The following is a 16,346-nucleotide window of genomic DNA, read 5'->3' as shown; positions in this document are numbered from 1 at the left end:
ATGTGTTACCACTCGTAGCTTGTAGAATGACGTCCTTGCTTGAATTCTCCTTGCGGTCTCCTGAAACGATGAACAAACTGAGGGCTCGGCTTTGGCCGAGCGTACTCACTCCGACGCTCAAGTCAGTTAACTTAGAGGGATAAGTTGTTGTTACTTGGCTAAATGCGTATTGTAGAGAGATAAGGAAGATATTACCAGATGAATAGTGATTATTAGGTTAAATTGTGGGATCCTTTCCTCAATGAAGGTTGAGGAGTATTTATAGACTTTCACCTTTTGTCACGTAGTGGCCAAGTGGCCAAGTGGCTAGCAGGTGGGAAGACCGTTCTACCCTCGGCCGATGGACCTATGGCAGGCCGACCGAGGGGTCTTGGATATGAGTACGCGGATATGTGCCCATTTGCGGGTTGCCGACCGAGAGACCAGGTGACAGCCGATGGGTTTCATCGACTAAGTGTCACAGTCGAGTCGTTGACTTTGCTGTGGATATCTTTGACCTTGCTCAATATGTTGACTTGGTCAGCGGTGCAGAATATGCCCCATCAGTAATAATAATAATAATAATAATAATAATAATTTTAATTATTATTATTATTATTATTTTTTTATAATAATAAAAGTTTGCGTTTTTATATAAAAAAATAATAATAATAATTAAAATTATTATTATTATTATTATTATTATTATTATTATTATATTAATATTATTTTAGTTCAATTAAGCTCCAATTAGCTTAGTTCAGTTCAGCTCTATTCAGTTCAGTTTAGCTCAGCTCCATTCGATTGATTCACTTCATTCGATTGATTCGGCTCAATTGATTGATTCAGCTCTATTGATTCAACTCGAGTTGATTCACTCTAAAAAGCCAGAAAGAACAGAGCCTTAAACATTGGAATTAATAAAATGTGACATGACAAAAGAAAAACTTTTCTATTACTATTTTCCAAGTGAATATATTACTTCTATATATTTCCGCGTAACTTTGCACGAGTCCTAACTCTTCTAAAATAGTACGTGCCAAAAATAAGAAACGGCCGTATAAAATCAATCAATATATATAACTAAAAGAGGCTTTTTTTTTCTAATTATACTATTAGCATTAGAATTAGGAAATTAATTATTTACAATTTTTCTATTATAATTAGGAATATAATTTTCCTATTAGAAATAAAAATTAATTAATATTTTACAATTTTACTATTAGAAATAGGAAATAAATTACCAATTTATTAAGTTTTTTTTTCCTAATTATACTATTAGAATTAGGAGATAATAGTTGTTTAAAATTTTTCTATTATAATTAGAAATATGATTTTCCTATTAGAAATGAGAATTAATTAATTATTTTACAATTTATTATTAGAAACAGGAAATAAATTAATTATCGATATTTTATTAATATTAAAAAATTATTCATTAGTATTTGGTCACTTTTTATTAAATTAGAAGGGAAAAAAACCTTTGATATATTTATAATATCCAATTTTATAACAACTTCCGATTAAAAAAACGAGGTATTATGAGGCTAAAAGGCTTTAGGTCAAACTGGATTATGACAAATGTGCAAGCATAATATGTACTACATGGAATTTACTCATGTAAAGAGTAAAATGAACGCTGAAATATGCCTCTACGTCTTTTGTTATTGCTAATATCATATTTAATTATACATAATACGAAGTTTATTTTTCAAATGTCATATGTATGTCTCCTACTAATTTAAAGTTATTTCCCTCACAATACACTTCAACTTCTATTGATAATTTTTATTATTATATTATTTACATTCATTTGTCATTATATAAAAGTATATTAATCAAAATTTAAATAAGGTATTCACAAATTGTTGATAAGTACAAAGTTTGATATCTATTTTTCAAGGAGTAGTAAAAGATAAAGAAAGTTGCTACTAATTTGCGAATCGAAATATCATATTATGATAAATGAATGTAAATGTTTTGAAAAACTTTATTATGCGATTGGTTTACAATTTAAAGTAAAAATGGTACCACGAGTAATAAAATAGATTTGAATGAGTCTTGAAGGTAAATTAGATACACTTATTATAGAAATATGTATAAGGTTATGATTCGATTCACGCAACGATCAACATTAAAAAAAAGTCATGAAAAACACATAAAAGGGTATGAGTAGTCTTTCCCTAACATAGTGAAGACCGTCTGTCTCAAGCTTTTCTTCTAACAAATTTACATGCATAAAAAACGGTACTATTCAATTATATGGAGCAAACTAATTATTCTTGATGCTATAATTTTTTTTTTTTTGTGTGTAAATTGAGCACATCATCACTATAATTTAGGGAGAGATACGAGTTGGGGAAGGGTGAGACATATTCGTCATGCATAATACGATGCCTTAACCACCTTTAGGCAAAAAAATAAAATAAATGAAAAAAATTTAAACCTAAAAGGGGGTCACGTACTTGCTAACTATTCTATAGTTCTCTACCACATTAATATTCTCATGAAGTTTATGACATTTATTTCATATTAATAAAAAAATGATTATACTGCTTCGTACAATTTGTAATTTATAACTTTTAGCTAACTTATTTGAACTTGCTTAAATTTATATATTTTAAGTGAAGAATATTAATTATAAATATGATAAATATAAGTTTGATCCTAAATTTCCTCAGAGATAAAAAAAAAACTCAATTTTTATTTTCTTATAATATACTAATTAAAGGTCATAATGTAAAACAGTAAATTACACCACAATCTACTATTTCAATATGTCGATGATCAACACTCAAAATAGCACATTTCTTATTTAAATAGTGTAAAAACTTTCAAAATGTTAAAAAAAAATTCCAATCTGTCGTTATCAAACAAAACCTAAGTTTCTACGTTTTTTTGTTGTCATGTTCAACTTAATCTTTACGGGATGTAAAAATGATGAAGTTCAGAAAGTAGCGGTTAGTTTCCTGTTAGTTAGACGGACTTTTCAAGAGAGAGATGAAAGCTTTGCATTTTAAACCGTTTTATGTGTGAACCGAAGGGATTAAGTAGTGGGCTAAAGGTTGTTTCGAGTGGGAATGAGGTTGATAATAAATAGGTAACATGAATAATAACAAGAAACCTCAAAAGATCATCTTGATAAATTTAATCTTGACCCAATCAATCCAAATTAAAGTAAAATCTTAATTCTAAAAACATTGTCGAGAGTAAGGGTTAGTTTCCATTGGATTGTGGATTTTTCTAGAAGTAGGGGTTTAGTTTTTCACTTGGTTGGATAAATTTGAGAGAAGCTTCGAAGACAAGGATCGATCTTTAAAGGGATGAGATTGTTTTAGATCATGTGTGTGAATAGGGAAGAAAAATAGGGGTATGGGTGAAGGATTTTGTTTCAAATGAGAAAATGGGGGTAAGACTCATCTTGTTATAGGGGTGTCATAAGCGGACCCCAACCATGTAGTATTGCGTTTGAATTTGGTTCACATTCAAATGTACGTTTATAGTTTGACCAGGAGATATAATATTTAACTATCTATAAATGTTTTTACGTAACTACCATTTGACCCAACAATGATTAAATTATATTTCATTATTCTAAAGAATGAGATTCGTTGCATCATTGAGTTGATTATGCAAAGTAAATATTATTGTTTTCCTTGACCAATTGAAAAACAAACAGGTATTAATGAACAAAATCTCAAAACTCTCAGTCCCAAGTATCATATATATAAACTTCATATTGGTTTTATTTTAGAAAAAAACAACATTGTTGAGAAGCAAGGTTAGTTTCCTTGGATGATGGATTTTTCTAGAAGTAGGGGCTTAGTTTTTCACTTGGTTGGATAAATTTGAGATAAATTTCGGAGACAAGGATCGATCTTTCGAGGATGAGATTGTTTTAGATAATGTGTGTGAATAGGGAAGAAAAATAGGGGTCTACATCAAAGATTTTGTTTCAAATGAGAAGATGGGGCCAAGACTATTGCAATGGAGGGGGCGGCGTCATAAGCGGCCCTAGCCACGTAGTGTTGTGTGTAATTTAGTTCACATTCTTATATAGTTTGACCGGGAAATATAACATTCTAAATACATAATTACAATTTGATCCAGCAATGATTAAATTATGATTCTTATTCGAAAGAAGGAGATTTGTTGCATCATTGAGTTTATTATGCATAGTAGATATTATTGTTTTCCTTGACCAATTGAAAAACTAACAGGTATTAATGAACAAATTTAAATATATAAACTTCGTATTGGTTTTATATATATAAACTTCGTATTGGTTTAATTTTCCTAAAAATTGTATTTTTATTAATCAAACACTCTTTTATTCTTATGTCAATATTATGTTAACGAGAGTTATTTGTTGGTCAAGCGGCATACATAAAATCTTAGACACGAAGATGTACTATATGTCTATATTCCATTTTATTGTGAAATTTATCACACCTTATTTTAATATCCGTGCAACGCACGGGCAAGAAAACTAGTCTACTCCTATAACCGTATTCAGCCTAAACAAAACCCTATCTTCCAAAACCAAGTATACTAGTGTAGGCTAGTTTTTGCAGGGTGCCCACCAACTGTTCGACGAAATTCCTCACTGGAAATGAAACCCGTTTGCAAGAAACCTAAACATTGGCAGTTAAGTCCTGCCGATAGGCTATCGGCTTTACCCGATAGTATCGTTTATCGTATCATTTCTTTTCTGGGATTTAAAGAGGCTTGTAGAACTAGCATTTTGTCGAAAAGATGGAAGTACATTTCAGATACAAACCCAGTTATGGACTTGTCTAATGAAGTTTTTTCAGCAGTTCTAGATTTGGGGAATTGGTATAATTCAATGGTAAATGTCGATGATTTTCTGAAATATACCGAAACTAGAATGAAGCGATACTCGAAACACAAACTGCTTATAAGTAAACTCACACTTGGATTTCCAATCCGCAGAATGACATTCCCAAATTCTAAGGTACTGTTGGAAAACAAGGCTGAAAAATGGGTTAAGATAGCGGTGCGCAACCAAGTAGCGGAACTTTTTCTTAGTGGTCCGAAAAATTACATACTCTCTGACAGTTTGTTTACTGCAGTATCATTAAGACGTCTCGACTGTTCTTATCTCGAGATACATGTTATTGAAACATTTGAGGCTTTCTGATTGCTATGGCTTCTACACAAGTATTAAAAGTATAGTGATTCCGTGCACTAGTAAACTTGAGACGCTCGATCTAAGTAAAAGTTTATCTATTGATGAGGGGATAGTCACTATTGACTCCTCTAGTCTTATTTCTTTGCAGTATATAGGCAACTCGCGTAGTTGTACTGTGACTGGTGATCGTGTTGAACGTTGGCCAGTTATTTCAAAGGACGGTGTCCTGAGTAACTCTAGAATACTGAAAATCGGTTTGGTTAGCATTACTGATGAGGTTCTTGGCAAACTACTATCTGAACTTGTCTTACTCGAGTCTTTAAAGTTATGCAACTGTTCTATGCTGAAAACTATCAGTATTTCAAGTGCTCGGCTAAAGGAAATTCGTTTAGATCATTGTGCCGATTTGTTGGATGTTACCATTGATGCTCCATGCTTGGAAACCTTGGAATATAAAGGCGACTTTGAGCCGTCTATGTGTATCAATGCTCTAGCGGTTTGTGATATGTCTCTTCACATACCATCCACTTCTTTTTGTTCTGACAGAGTTTCGAAATTGAAGCAGCTTCTTATAGGAGTAGGCAACTGCCATGTTTTGAACATTGTATTGCTTGACGAGCCTGCAAAACCTAATAAGAATGAATGTGATGAAATCGACTTTGATGAAGAAAAACTTGCAAATGCTGATCTTGGACCGCCTTGTGATATTAGAGAACTGAAGCTGACCCTCTCATCTTGGATACTATCTAAATCCCGTCTTGCAGCTTTTCTTGATGGTGTATTCTGGACCTGTCACCCTCGTATTCTTTCCTTACGGGATAATTCAGGAGCTCCCAATGCGACAATCAAGGTATAATCGCGCTGTATGTGAACATGTTTATCTCTGGTACCTATTTATGCATTTCCGTCTGCTTATTCATTTTTTTTCCGTAGACCAGTAAAATATCTGTCTTGTATTATAACTCGATACTTGTTACTAGGATGACGTACATTCATGTATTCAGTCAGATTATTAGATTGACGAAATTATGATAGAAAAGTTTCGGATTCTGTCAGTAATTTGGATTGTTTTTGTTGTTTTACAGCCTTTGATCCATAAACTAAAAGATATGACAAACTGTTTGAACCATCCATTGAAACGCATTGAACTTGAAGGTACTAATCGGTCACTCGAGGCAAGGAAGACAGTGCTCGACGTACAGTTGAGATTGCATTGGTGAAGAATTGCTAAGCATGTAGATCGCAAATGTTAGGGATAAAAAATACACTTTTTATCAAAGGCGACGTGGCAACACACGAATGGACAAGACAAAAGTAAGAGGATTGATGACGTGGCACCTTCCCATTGGTTGAAGGAAAGATAAAGAAATTAATGAGGTGGCATGATGAGGGCCATGGGATTGAAAGAGAAACAAACACAAGTTGAGAAAATATAAAACATACGTATAGAGAAGAGTTGTTGGGCTAAGTCAAAAGCAAATTCCTATTCTAAAGGGGTTGACCCAAAGTCTAGGAGCAGAAGGAGGGAAAGAAGTTTTTGGACTCTCTATTCCATATTCAGCAACTATAAAAGGAGGAAGAAAGCAACACAAAAGGGACATTCGAACTGAAGCAAGAACAAGATAACCCTTCTCAAAATTCTCGTCTACACTTGACAATAATTCTCTAGCAAAATAATTGTATTTCCCTACTTGAGTATCTAATCTCGATTATAGTGCAAAGATTGGCGGGATTCCGACTCCCCGCGGTTGTTCCACACCAAGGGTTTTCCGCGTCACCAAAAATTCTCCGTGTTATTCTCTTCGTTCATCTTTATTTACTTCTTTATTTCGTTGCATATTTATTCATTATAATCGTCATAGTCAAATATTAATCGGCCATAGATTAATCACTATCACTCACAAATTAAATCGATAATTAGGTAAATTTTTACCAAAACAGTTTGGCGCCCACCGTGGGGTATAGTGATCATTTTCTATAGCCAAGCCTTGCAAAACCGAACCAGCCATCACAATGTCTGGAACCAGCCAGAATCCTTCCAGCAGCCGAGTATGTCGCCCAATCTTCTGCAATAGAGTTTACTTCGCATCTGCAGGACCAGTCAGTGCATCCCCAGCGTCCAGCCAAATGATCCCTGCCAGCATGTCGACCAGAGCCATGCCCCAGACTCAGAAACCACCGCAGGTTCCAAAAAAGAAAAGGGTGCACCGGTCAGTCAAAATCCAAAAGGAAAGCGGCCCAGAGAGAGGAGGAGAAGCCGTATCCGAAGCCCGACCCAGAAAGCTCAGCGAAGTTCTCGAAGCGAGGGTCCCCGCACTTGATCCGATGCGGGTGATGATTCGGGGATGGACATTCTGCGTCGGCCGTTGAAGATACGAGGAAAGATAACCAGGACCCGATTGCTCAAATCGTGACGATCCGTCAAACCAAAGATCAACACCGAGGCTCGGCCCAGAACCAGCAGATGGAGGATCGGGTCGACCAATCCCGTCGAGAACTAGTTACAGTGGATCTTGCGGGGGTAGCACCCAGCGAACCAATCGAGCCAAGAGGATTGGGATGTCTGTCATTCGATAATCCACCCAGTCTGCAGCAGACAACAGGTAACGCTTTGTTTAGCACCCCTTCTGGATCTGACCTTCTACCCTTTTCAGGTACCCCCGCGCACCAGACACCAGGATGGCAATCTGGATCTGTTCCCAATGCAGCAGTTCCATCCTGCAACCAGTTCACCAGTGGAGCCTGGATCGGAGAATTACAGCAGACACCAGGATGGCAGCCTGGATCCACAATCAATGCAACACCAGTAACCAGTCACCCAGCACCAGGCCAACTTTCTGGAGCGCCCTGGCTAGGAGGTATACCTGCTGGTTCCTTCCCGCCTGTTTCTAACTCTCTTGCAGGAGCAGGTAACTCGCTGGAGCAGCAATACCAGGAGCTGAGAGAGCTAATGTATAGGATACCAGGCGTAGCCCGCCCGCTGGAGAAAGCAGCCAAAGATAGCTACGCAGACTCACCTTTCGTGGATGACATAGCTCTAATCGGTGTTCCTAAAGGATGTGTGCCGCCAGCTATGACACTCTATGACGGGACCTCAGATCCACTTGACCATATCAACCACTACAAGCAGAAAATGATGGTGATAACCGCAACTGGATCTCTAAAGGAAGTTTGCATGTGCAAAGGTTTCGGATCAACACTGTCAGGAGCAGCCCTGCAGTGGTTCGTCGGCTTACCGAACAAAAGCATATCCAGCTTCGCCGACCTAGTCAATGCCTTCAACCAGCGATTCGCAAAGCGAGAAAGCAGAGAAGGACCGGCCGACCTCTATCCCGGTGGTGCAAGGATTTGAGGAGTCTACCCGTGATTACTTGAACAGGTTCAACAAAGAGAAAGTGTCAATTCCGAGATGCGATATAGCAACCGCTATACAAGCCTTTCGCCGAGGACTGCACCAGGATTCAGAGCTATACAAGGACCTGACCATGCATCCATGCACTTCCTTCGAGGAGGTACAATCAAAGGCGATCGCTGTCATGAGGCTAGAGGAAGACTCTGCACCCATAAGAGGCATTTACGATTCAGAACCAGTATCTAGGAAAGCACCAGTGGAAAAGAGGAGCGAAAGACCAGGACCCTACAGCAGAAGCGAGAATAAGGTGTCTGGAAGCACAGAAGGGAAGGACGACACAGACCTACCCCTGGGAGAAGATTCAAATATTTGAGTAGACCAAGGCTATGAGAAAAGCATTTAAGGAATTGAAACATTATCTCAGCACCCCGTCACTCCTAACAAAGCCAGAGCCAGGAGAACCGTTATTCCTGTATCTGCCAGTCACAGAAGCAGCAGCAAATGCAGTGCTAGTACGAGAGCAGGAGGGATCACAACATCCAGTACACTACGTCATTAAGTCTCTCGCTTCTGCGGGGACCAGACCCGAGCAAAGCGGGGACATTTCGAACTACGGAGGAAGACAAAGGAGAACAAGTGTGGGACCTACATGTGGACGAAGCCTCCCAACGCAAGATGTGCAGGAGTAGGATTAGTCCTCAAATCACCCCAGGGATATCTCATAGTCCAGGCTATACGATGTGAATTCAAGGCCACAAACAACGAAGCAGAATATGAGGCCTTGATCCTGGGTCTGAAGCTAGCTCTGAATCTGAAAATCAGACACCTCCAGGATAATGGCATACCTAGATATAGCAAAGGAGTTTACCCTCAGATTTGCCAAGTTCAACATCAAACAAACCCCCAGAGACAAGAACGCAGAAGCAGATGTGCTAGCCACCTTGGGGGCAACCTTCAGAGCAGGAGCCATCTCCACAATACCGATTGTCCACGTGCTGGAGCCAGCGATATTAAAATCTAAGCAGGAAGCGGGAGTGTTGTGCAGCACCAGAAGTGAAGAAGATACTCCAGACTGGAGGAAACCGTACCTGGACTAGCTGCAGAATGACACCCTGCCAACAGATAAAAAGGAGGAAATCCCTCGTTGGGCCCTACCTCAGATGCCTGGATTGGGAAGAGTCTCAGGCTGTTTTGCATGCTCTCCACAATAGAGAATGTGGAAACCATGCAGGGGGCAAGAGCCTGTCCAATAAAGTACTGAGGTAGAGATACTTTTAGCCCACAGTGCACAAAGATGCTGTAGAATTTGAAAAAAAGGTGCGACGCCTGTCAGAGGCACGCACATGTCAGCCACCAGCAAGGTCAGCAACTGGGTACTCAGCCTACCAGATACAGCTCAGCCAGGTTCTAGATTTTGCTTTGAATATTCTCTGGTTCTGAATATTTATGGTTCTGAAAACTTTTTGCATCTATTCTGAATTTAACATTTTCTGGTTCTGAAAATTTTCTGCATATATTCTGAGTTCAACATTTTCTGGTTCTGAAAATTTTCTACATATATTTTAAGTTCAACATTTTCTGGTTCTGAAAATTTCCTGCACGTATTTCAATCTCAACATTTTCTGGTTCTGAAAAGACCTTACATGTATTCTGACTCTGATATTTCCTGATTCTGAAAGTTTTTCAAGTTAGTAAACCACTTTAATATTTTTAAGTGAAGAAGTTCCTTTTTATAAATATCTTTCAAATAAATGACCAAGTGAATAAAAATGCAAACTAATCTGGCAGACTCTGTATTCACTACAGAAGGCGTGTGTCCGTGGCTAAGCACGTACAACCGGGACAACTAGCCTCCCGCGATGCATTAGCACCCACGCAAGCCTGGCTCCTCTGAACGAGTGGGCATACTAGACCCCTTAGCCAGCATCCAAACAGCGATGGCCAAACATACAGCGTAAAACGTGCATGCACAAATCAAAAGTACGCCAGAAACGGCAAGATACAAAGCAAACGATAGAACACCTGCGACACTCGCAACACACGCTCAAACGTGATCATTCTCACGACACATTGATAAACATTGCATTCCCGACATATAAGTTCATAACGTGTCTACATTGGTTAGATCGCTAGATCATGCATTAGAAGATCATCGCATACACCTAGGTTGTATTACTAACATTTCTCGGGTACCAGTGCATGTAAAGCTAACGTAAGCAAGTTTTGACAGAGGTTCTCGGCAAGAGAAGCACCTATGCCGACAGACGCGATCGGTAGAGTAAGGAGGAGGTTAGACCTAGCATCCATGAGCTGGATCCATCATTCACCAGAAGCGTGGGATCCGGATGCGAGTTAGACCAGAAACTTGAGAGCAGTCTCGGAGGCGTAGTTCGAATACCGGGGAGCGGCAGAAGTCACTTCTTCCTCGGCATCGGCGCGTCACAGGAGCACCTTCCCCTCCGGACCGGATAGCACGTCCAGGTTCGGACCCTCGGGAAATTCTGCACCATCTTTTTCTCTTCGCTTCCAAATTCCAAAGACTTTGCACCTTGAAGGCTAGAGAAGCTTCGATATCGGAGAGCCCGTGAGAGGCGAATCTAGAAGCATCAAAAGTGCGACCCTCAACATCATAGAAACTTAAATCTCTCGAGAATCTGAACTTGCCAAAAGCTCCGGGGAAACTCGGCGACGCAGCAGGAGAACAAGATGCCGAGTATATCCGAAAGCGAAGCATTTCGAAGCGCGAAACACACCCAAATGGTGGAGCGGACCCAGAGATTGGGGGCATGGTTGCAAGTGAAGTAATCTCAATAGAAGTAGACTCGGCGGCAAAGTATCAACCCTCTTTCTCGCGCCGGATCCATATGCGTAACGAGAACCGCCTTTCTCTTCTCAGCAGACCTAGGAGCAGGAAACAGCATCCGACCAAGTAGACTCAGGTCTCGTGTAGATCTCGACCAGCTGAAATCTCCTGGGAATCTGAGTACTACTTCGGAGGGACCCCCAGGAGCAGGGTTGGACTCAGAAGCAGGGTAGGATTCAGAAGCAGGGGCTGCGTAGAAGCAGAGGCAGGGCCAGCTTTTCTCTTCTCGGCTGGCTTGGAAGTATCTTCAGCACGTTTCTTCTCCCTCAGAGCCAGAACCGCAGCAAGTGTAGCCTTATGTAACACCCCCATACTCCAAGTGCCTTACCAGGACCACTCAGGTATAAGGATGCCACCATCTCGGTTACCCGAGGCATGATAATCATAAGACAATGAAGAAACATACTTTATTAAATAAGTTTAAGTGATTACATTATAAAACCAAAGCTAACAAAAGGAATTACAAGGTTCTCATACGGTCTACAGCTAAAACTATCAAAGCTACTAGACTCCGTCGGACACTGTGGAAGACTTCTAACCGCCACGTGATGACTCATCCCGGCTATCCCATACGCGTCATATCACACACCGCTCAATAATCGCTCACCACCCCGAATGGATCACCACGATTTTTAAAACATTTAAACGGGTCGATACTAATCACACAATTCAATACATATATCAACAATAAGATAAACAGACGGTGAACCGTCACACACACACACACACACACCACCAACTCCCATCGCCTCTCACTCGATCGTCCCTTTGGACCAGCCCGCCGCGATGGGGGACCGCAGCCGTTCCCACCTAAGCCCCGCTCATCGTACGAGCGATAACCCTGTCCCATTAATGTGCACATCCCCTTTCGTGGCGGGTTCCACGAAGGGCGAAACTAGGGCGTGAGATCACTCCCGCAAGTGACCCCACTCAACCGAGAACGCATCTCGAGAACCATCACAAACACAACCATAATCACAATCACAATTACAATTACAATCATCATATCAATCAACTAACTACAAAGACATCACCAATATCCCATTATGGGACTAATCGAGTAGGAAATCCTACCTGGATAGCACAACACGCAGACGGTATCTACAAATTTGTCTCAAAACGCCTCTTCTATGAACTCTCCTCCTACCATACAACACATAGATACTACTATTCAATTACTATTCATAAAAACCCCAAATTCCTAAATTAGGGTTTCACTAATCTTAACAAAACATTATATAAATTACATTAAAAGATTACCCTCGACGCAAGGAATCCAACGACACAAACTACGATGCAAACCGACCGTCGAACTCGGAATTGTCAAGAACGCGATTAGGAAGAAGACAAGTTGCTTTCTCTCTTAAACGGGTTTTAGGTTTTGTAAAAAGTGATTTAGAACAAAGACGAATTGGTTTAAATACCTTAATCGCGTAATTAACAAACCCGAGAAAACTCCCCCAGCAGGACACTCGATCGAGTACCCAAGGTACTCGATCGAGTACCCCCTACTCGATCGCGTACCCCAAACTACTCGATCGAGTACCCAACAGTCGAAACTATTTTATTTCGCAACTTGCCCTTACTCGACAGAGTAAGGGCTACTCGATAGAGTACCCCAAGACTTATAAATACGGAGTATTACAGTCTTCCCTCCTTAAAAGGAACTTCGTCCCCGAAGTTCAACCCATACATAAAAACAACCATACTGACTCGACCAAGACACAACAACTTAGCTAAGGACTCGAGAACTCGACCGAACATAGAACGTGAACTCTTAACCCCCATTCTACCAACTATGTTTACTTCCACAACATGACTCACTATATCGTATCTACCACATATATATCTCTCACGACACCAACTCCACACATAATCAACTACCATCCTCTAATGCTGCTAGCTCCATAATATCATCAACTATCAAATCCAATACCAAGACACTCATAGACATCAAACGGAATGTTACATTCCACCACCCTTAAAAGGAACTTCGTCCTCGAAGTTTACTCACACTCATAACATCATCCTCCAACTGTTAACATTATATAAAATATTCCCCCACTCTGAAGCATCACACTACTACGAGCACGGCCATGGCCCTTTTATAAGTATTGTCCACAAAACAAATCCCTCCTTTACGCTACGCTAACACTCTACTTCCAATTATATTACCGCATGCACCACCATGAAACTCTCTTTTATTGCATCCTACTCCTCTTAAGACAAATGTTACGTCCTCGTAACTCGCTAATACTAAACCCTTAGCTATATTATCTCATTATCCTCATCACCACCCTATGTCAAAGATAATCGCCTATAACCTCATTTCCATAATCACTCCTATTTCTCAAGGCTCTCTTACTTCAACAGTTCTCATACTTCAAATCAATCTGCACACCCCTAACCTATACCATAAGGCTCGTAGCAAAATCACCATACTAACTCTCCATTATCACTGCAAACCAGCATACCTCGCTATGTAAAGCACTTATCTTCCAGAAGCATAACTCACGATCCGCACTCGTTACGTACACGCACACTAGATCCTCAAGTTCTTTTTTTCATTACCGCAAAATTCATACACAACTTAACATGACACTAATTTCCCCAACACCCCACACTCACTGTCTCAACAAAAGATTATGAACTACCTGCCGCTTTCAGCTCATTACAACACATGATCCACGAATCATTTCCCATTACCATGTCTACCGATGTCTCATCTGAAAACAAGATCAAAGTTACTGTAACAACCTCTCACAACCGTGTCCCATCAACAGATTATCACTTTCCCATGACCACAACGAAACATATACAACTCTATTTCACATCATACTCTACCTCATTCTTAACTTAACCCGGTAAAGAAAACATCAATAAGCAAGACAACTGTCTACATGTTCAACCAAAACTCACAGAGAACAACAGCAAACAAAACAACAATCTATGTATAACTGGTATGCACTTTCGAAAACTCGAATCATAAACATCCCGCCTACTCCACCACAACCGGTGACGGCATCACAACACCGCCACCAACAGCCACACCGTAGTGCGAAAATACCCGCATCCCAACACTAAATATCGTGCCCGGATCACCACCCGAGGCACCACCACCACATCGATAGCCATCACAACTACATACGATTCCATAAATACTGCCTCGGAAATAACCTTTCGGACAAGGAAACTTACTCCAATCCACTTTACTCTATCACAACGCAACATATTATATGAAATAACAGATAAGCATCTCATGAACATCATCTCTACCATTTCACGGAATACACGAGTGTTATTAATACACATAAAATTATAACTAGCCATGTCAAATTAATCAAATTATTACCTTTTTGGATATCATTCAATTAAACTACCGTGTCCAACATATATATATTACGTAACATTCATAAAATAGCTTTATAATTATCACACCGTACCACTTCTTGTGAGGTCAGAACCTCACACAAACATTTACACATATCATAGACCCGTAATCACAACCAACTAGTCAATCCTGACCACGTAAGTTACCACTCAACAAAGGTTACCCGTTTGTCCGAGCTTAACTCGCATGCCCCTCATCACATTCTTCCATTCGCATCACCAAAGACCTTCCGCCATACATAACCATACAAGCTAACACTCATTATGAGAAACCACCTCCTAAGACTATGTCTTATACTTCCTGACAACCATACTTTTATCAATTCAGTCTTTACAAAATCGGCCTCTTTAGAATTGCCACTTTTCTAATATACACTTTTCCTTAACCACTAGTCAAAGACCATAACACTACCTTTGTCCAGGACATCAAACCTCTTCACTCATCTCTAAATATCATGATTTCTTTTCTATCTTTGGTTAACATCCCAAACAACGAACATCGAATCCATGAACAAAATTATCTCAACATTCTTCCCAATATTTTCCTTAATTGAATCATCATCCATTTCTCCACCAAAATCTCATATCATGCGGATATTCTTCTAACTTCTTACTTTCCTTAATTCCTCGAAACTCATTATCAATCATGTTGTCTTGAAACTCCTATATAACCTTGACTAACATCTTCGTGATACTATCACACATTTCGATGATTCCTTACCTTTACATCACATAACTCCGGTGAACATTTTCCTCAGCTTACTTTTATCCTTCTTTTCTCTTTACACTCAATAATACCAATTTAATAGCTCAACTCCTTATTACTTCTATCTAACCCTTTTGTGCACCAATTACCTTCTCATCGCTCCAAAACTCAAATCCCATTATTTTATATCGATATCATCTCCCTCTTTCTTACCACAAATATTCTCTTATTATGTCATCCATCACCCTTGCCACTAATACATCCATAGAATCAACATTTCTTTGTTCAACAATTGCGTCTCCCTTCTTACATCTCTAGAAATCAAAATTCCTTTCATACCGCCAATTACCCAAGGAACTCACACAGTAGTTTCATCTTTTAATAAACCTCCCAAACTCACTCACTGTCTATAAATACACCTCGCGACATGTCCCCACAAAGTTCACTATATATTACTCTTCTCAACCCCCCTTTAAACGAACTTTCACTACATAAATCCATAACCCACACGACTCCTAACCATTTCCCTCCTTAACTCTTTACACATCTCAAGCTGCCACCATCCACATTCTTACTTTCAATCTTTTCATTCTCACGTTCATTATACTCACATCATCCCTTGTCTATATTCACTTATTTTTACATTACTCAACATACAATCATATCACTCATCCCGTCTCGCAAAACGTGCGCCTTGCCTCAATAAACTATACCAATCTTCCTTTTCTTTTTCCACCATCTATCATAATCACTCATAATTCATGTCCTCCCCACCGAACTCATACTCATCATAGTGCCACTCTTTACAACATAAGATTGGGTAACTTACGCTTCAGGACCAACACATACGTAAAACAATGCATAAAGAAGTAATAAAACACCTTTGAATTAAACGTAATATGCA

General features: G+C 39.4%; 1 protein-coding gene across 1 annotated transcript; it reads left to right on the top strand.

The window, feature by feature from the left end:
• The first annotated feature begins 4,591 nt into the window (after positions 1-4,591).
• On the top strand, positions 4,592-5,140 carry LOC141599955 (putative FBD-associated F-box protein At5g56690). Its single transcript, XM_074420101.1, has one exon. It carries the CDS (start codon positions 4,592-4,594, stop codon positions 5,138-5,140), a length of 549 nt encoding a protein of 182 aa, XP_074276202.1.
• The last annotated feature ends 11,206 nt before the right edge of the window (positions 5,141-16,346 follow it).

Source organism: Silene latifolia, chromosome 9, assembly GCF_048544455.1.
Source record: "Silene latifolia isolate original U9 population chromosome 9, ASM4854445v1, whole genome shotgun sequence".
NCBI classification, from domain to species: Eukaryota; Viridiplantae; Streptophyta; class Magnoliopsida; order Caryophyllales; family Caryophyllaceae; genus Silene; species Silene latifolia.
Note: the sequence above shows the minus strand (reverse complement) of the source record. Positions and strands in the feature narration are given on the sequence as shown.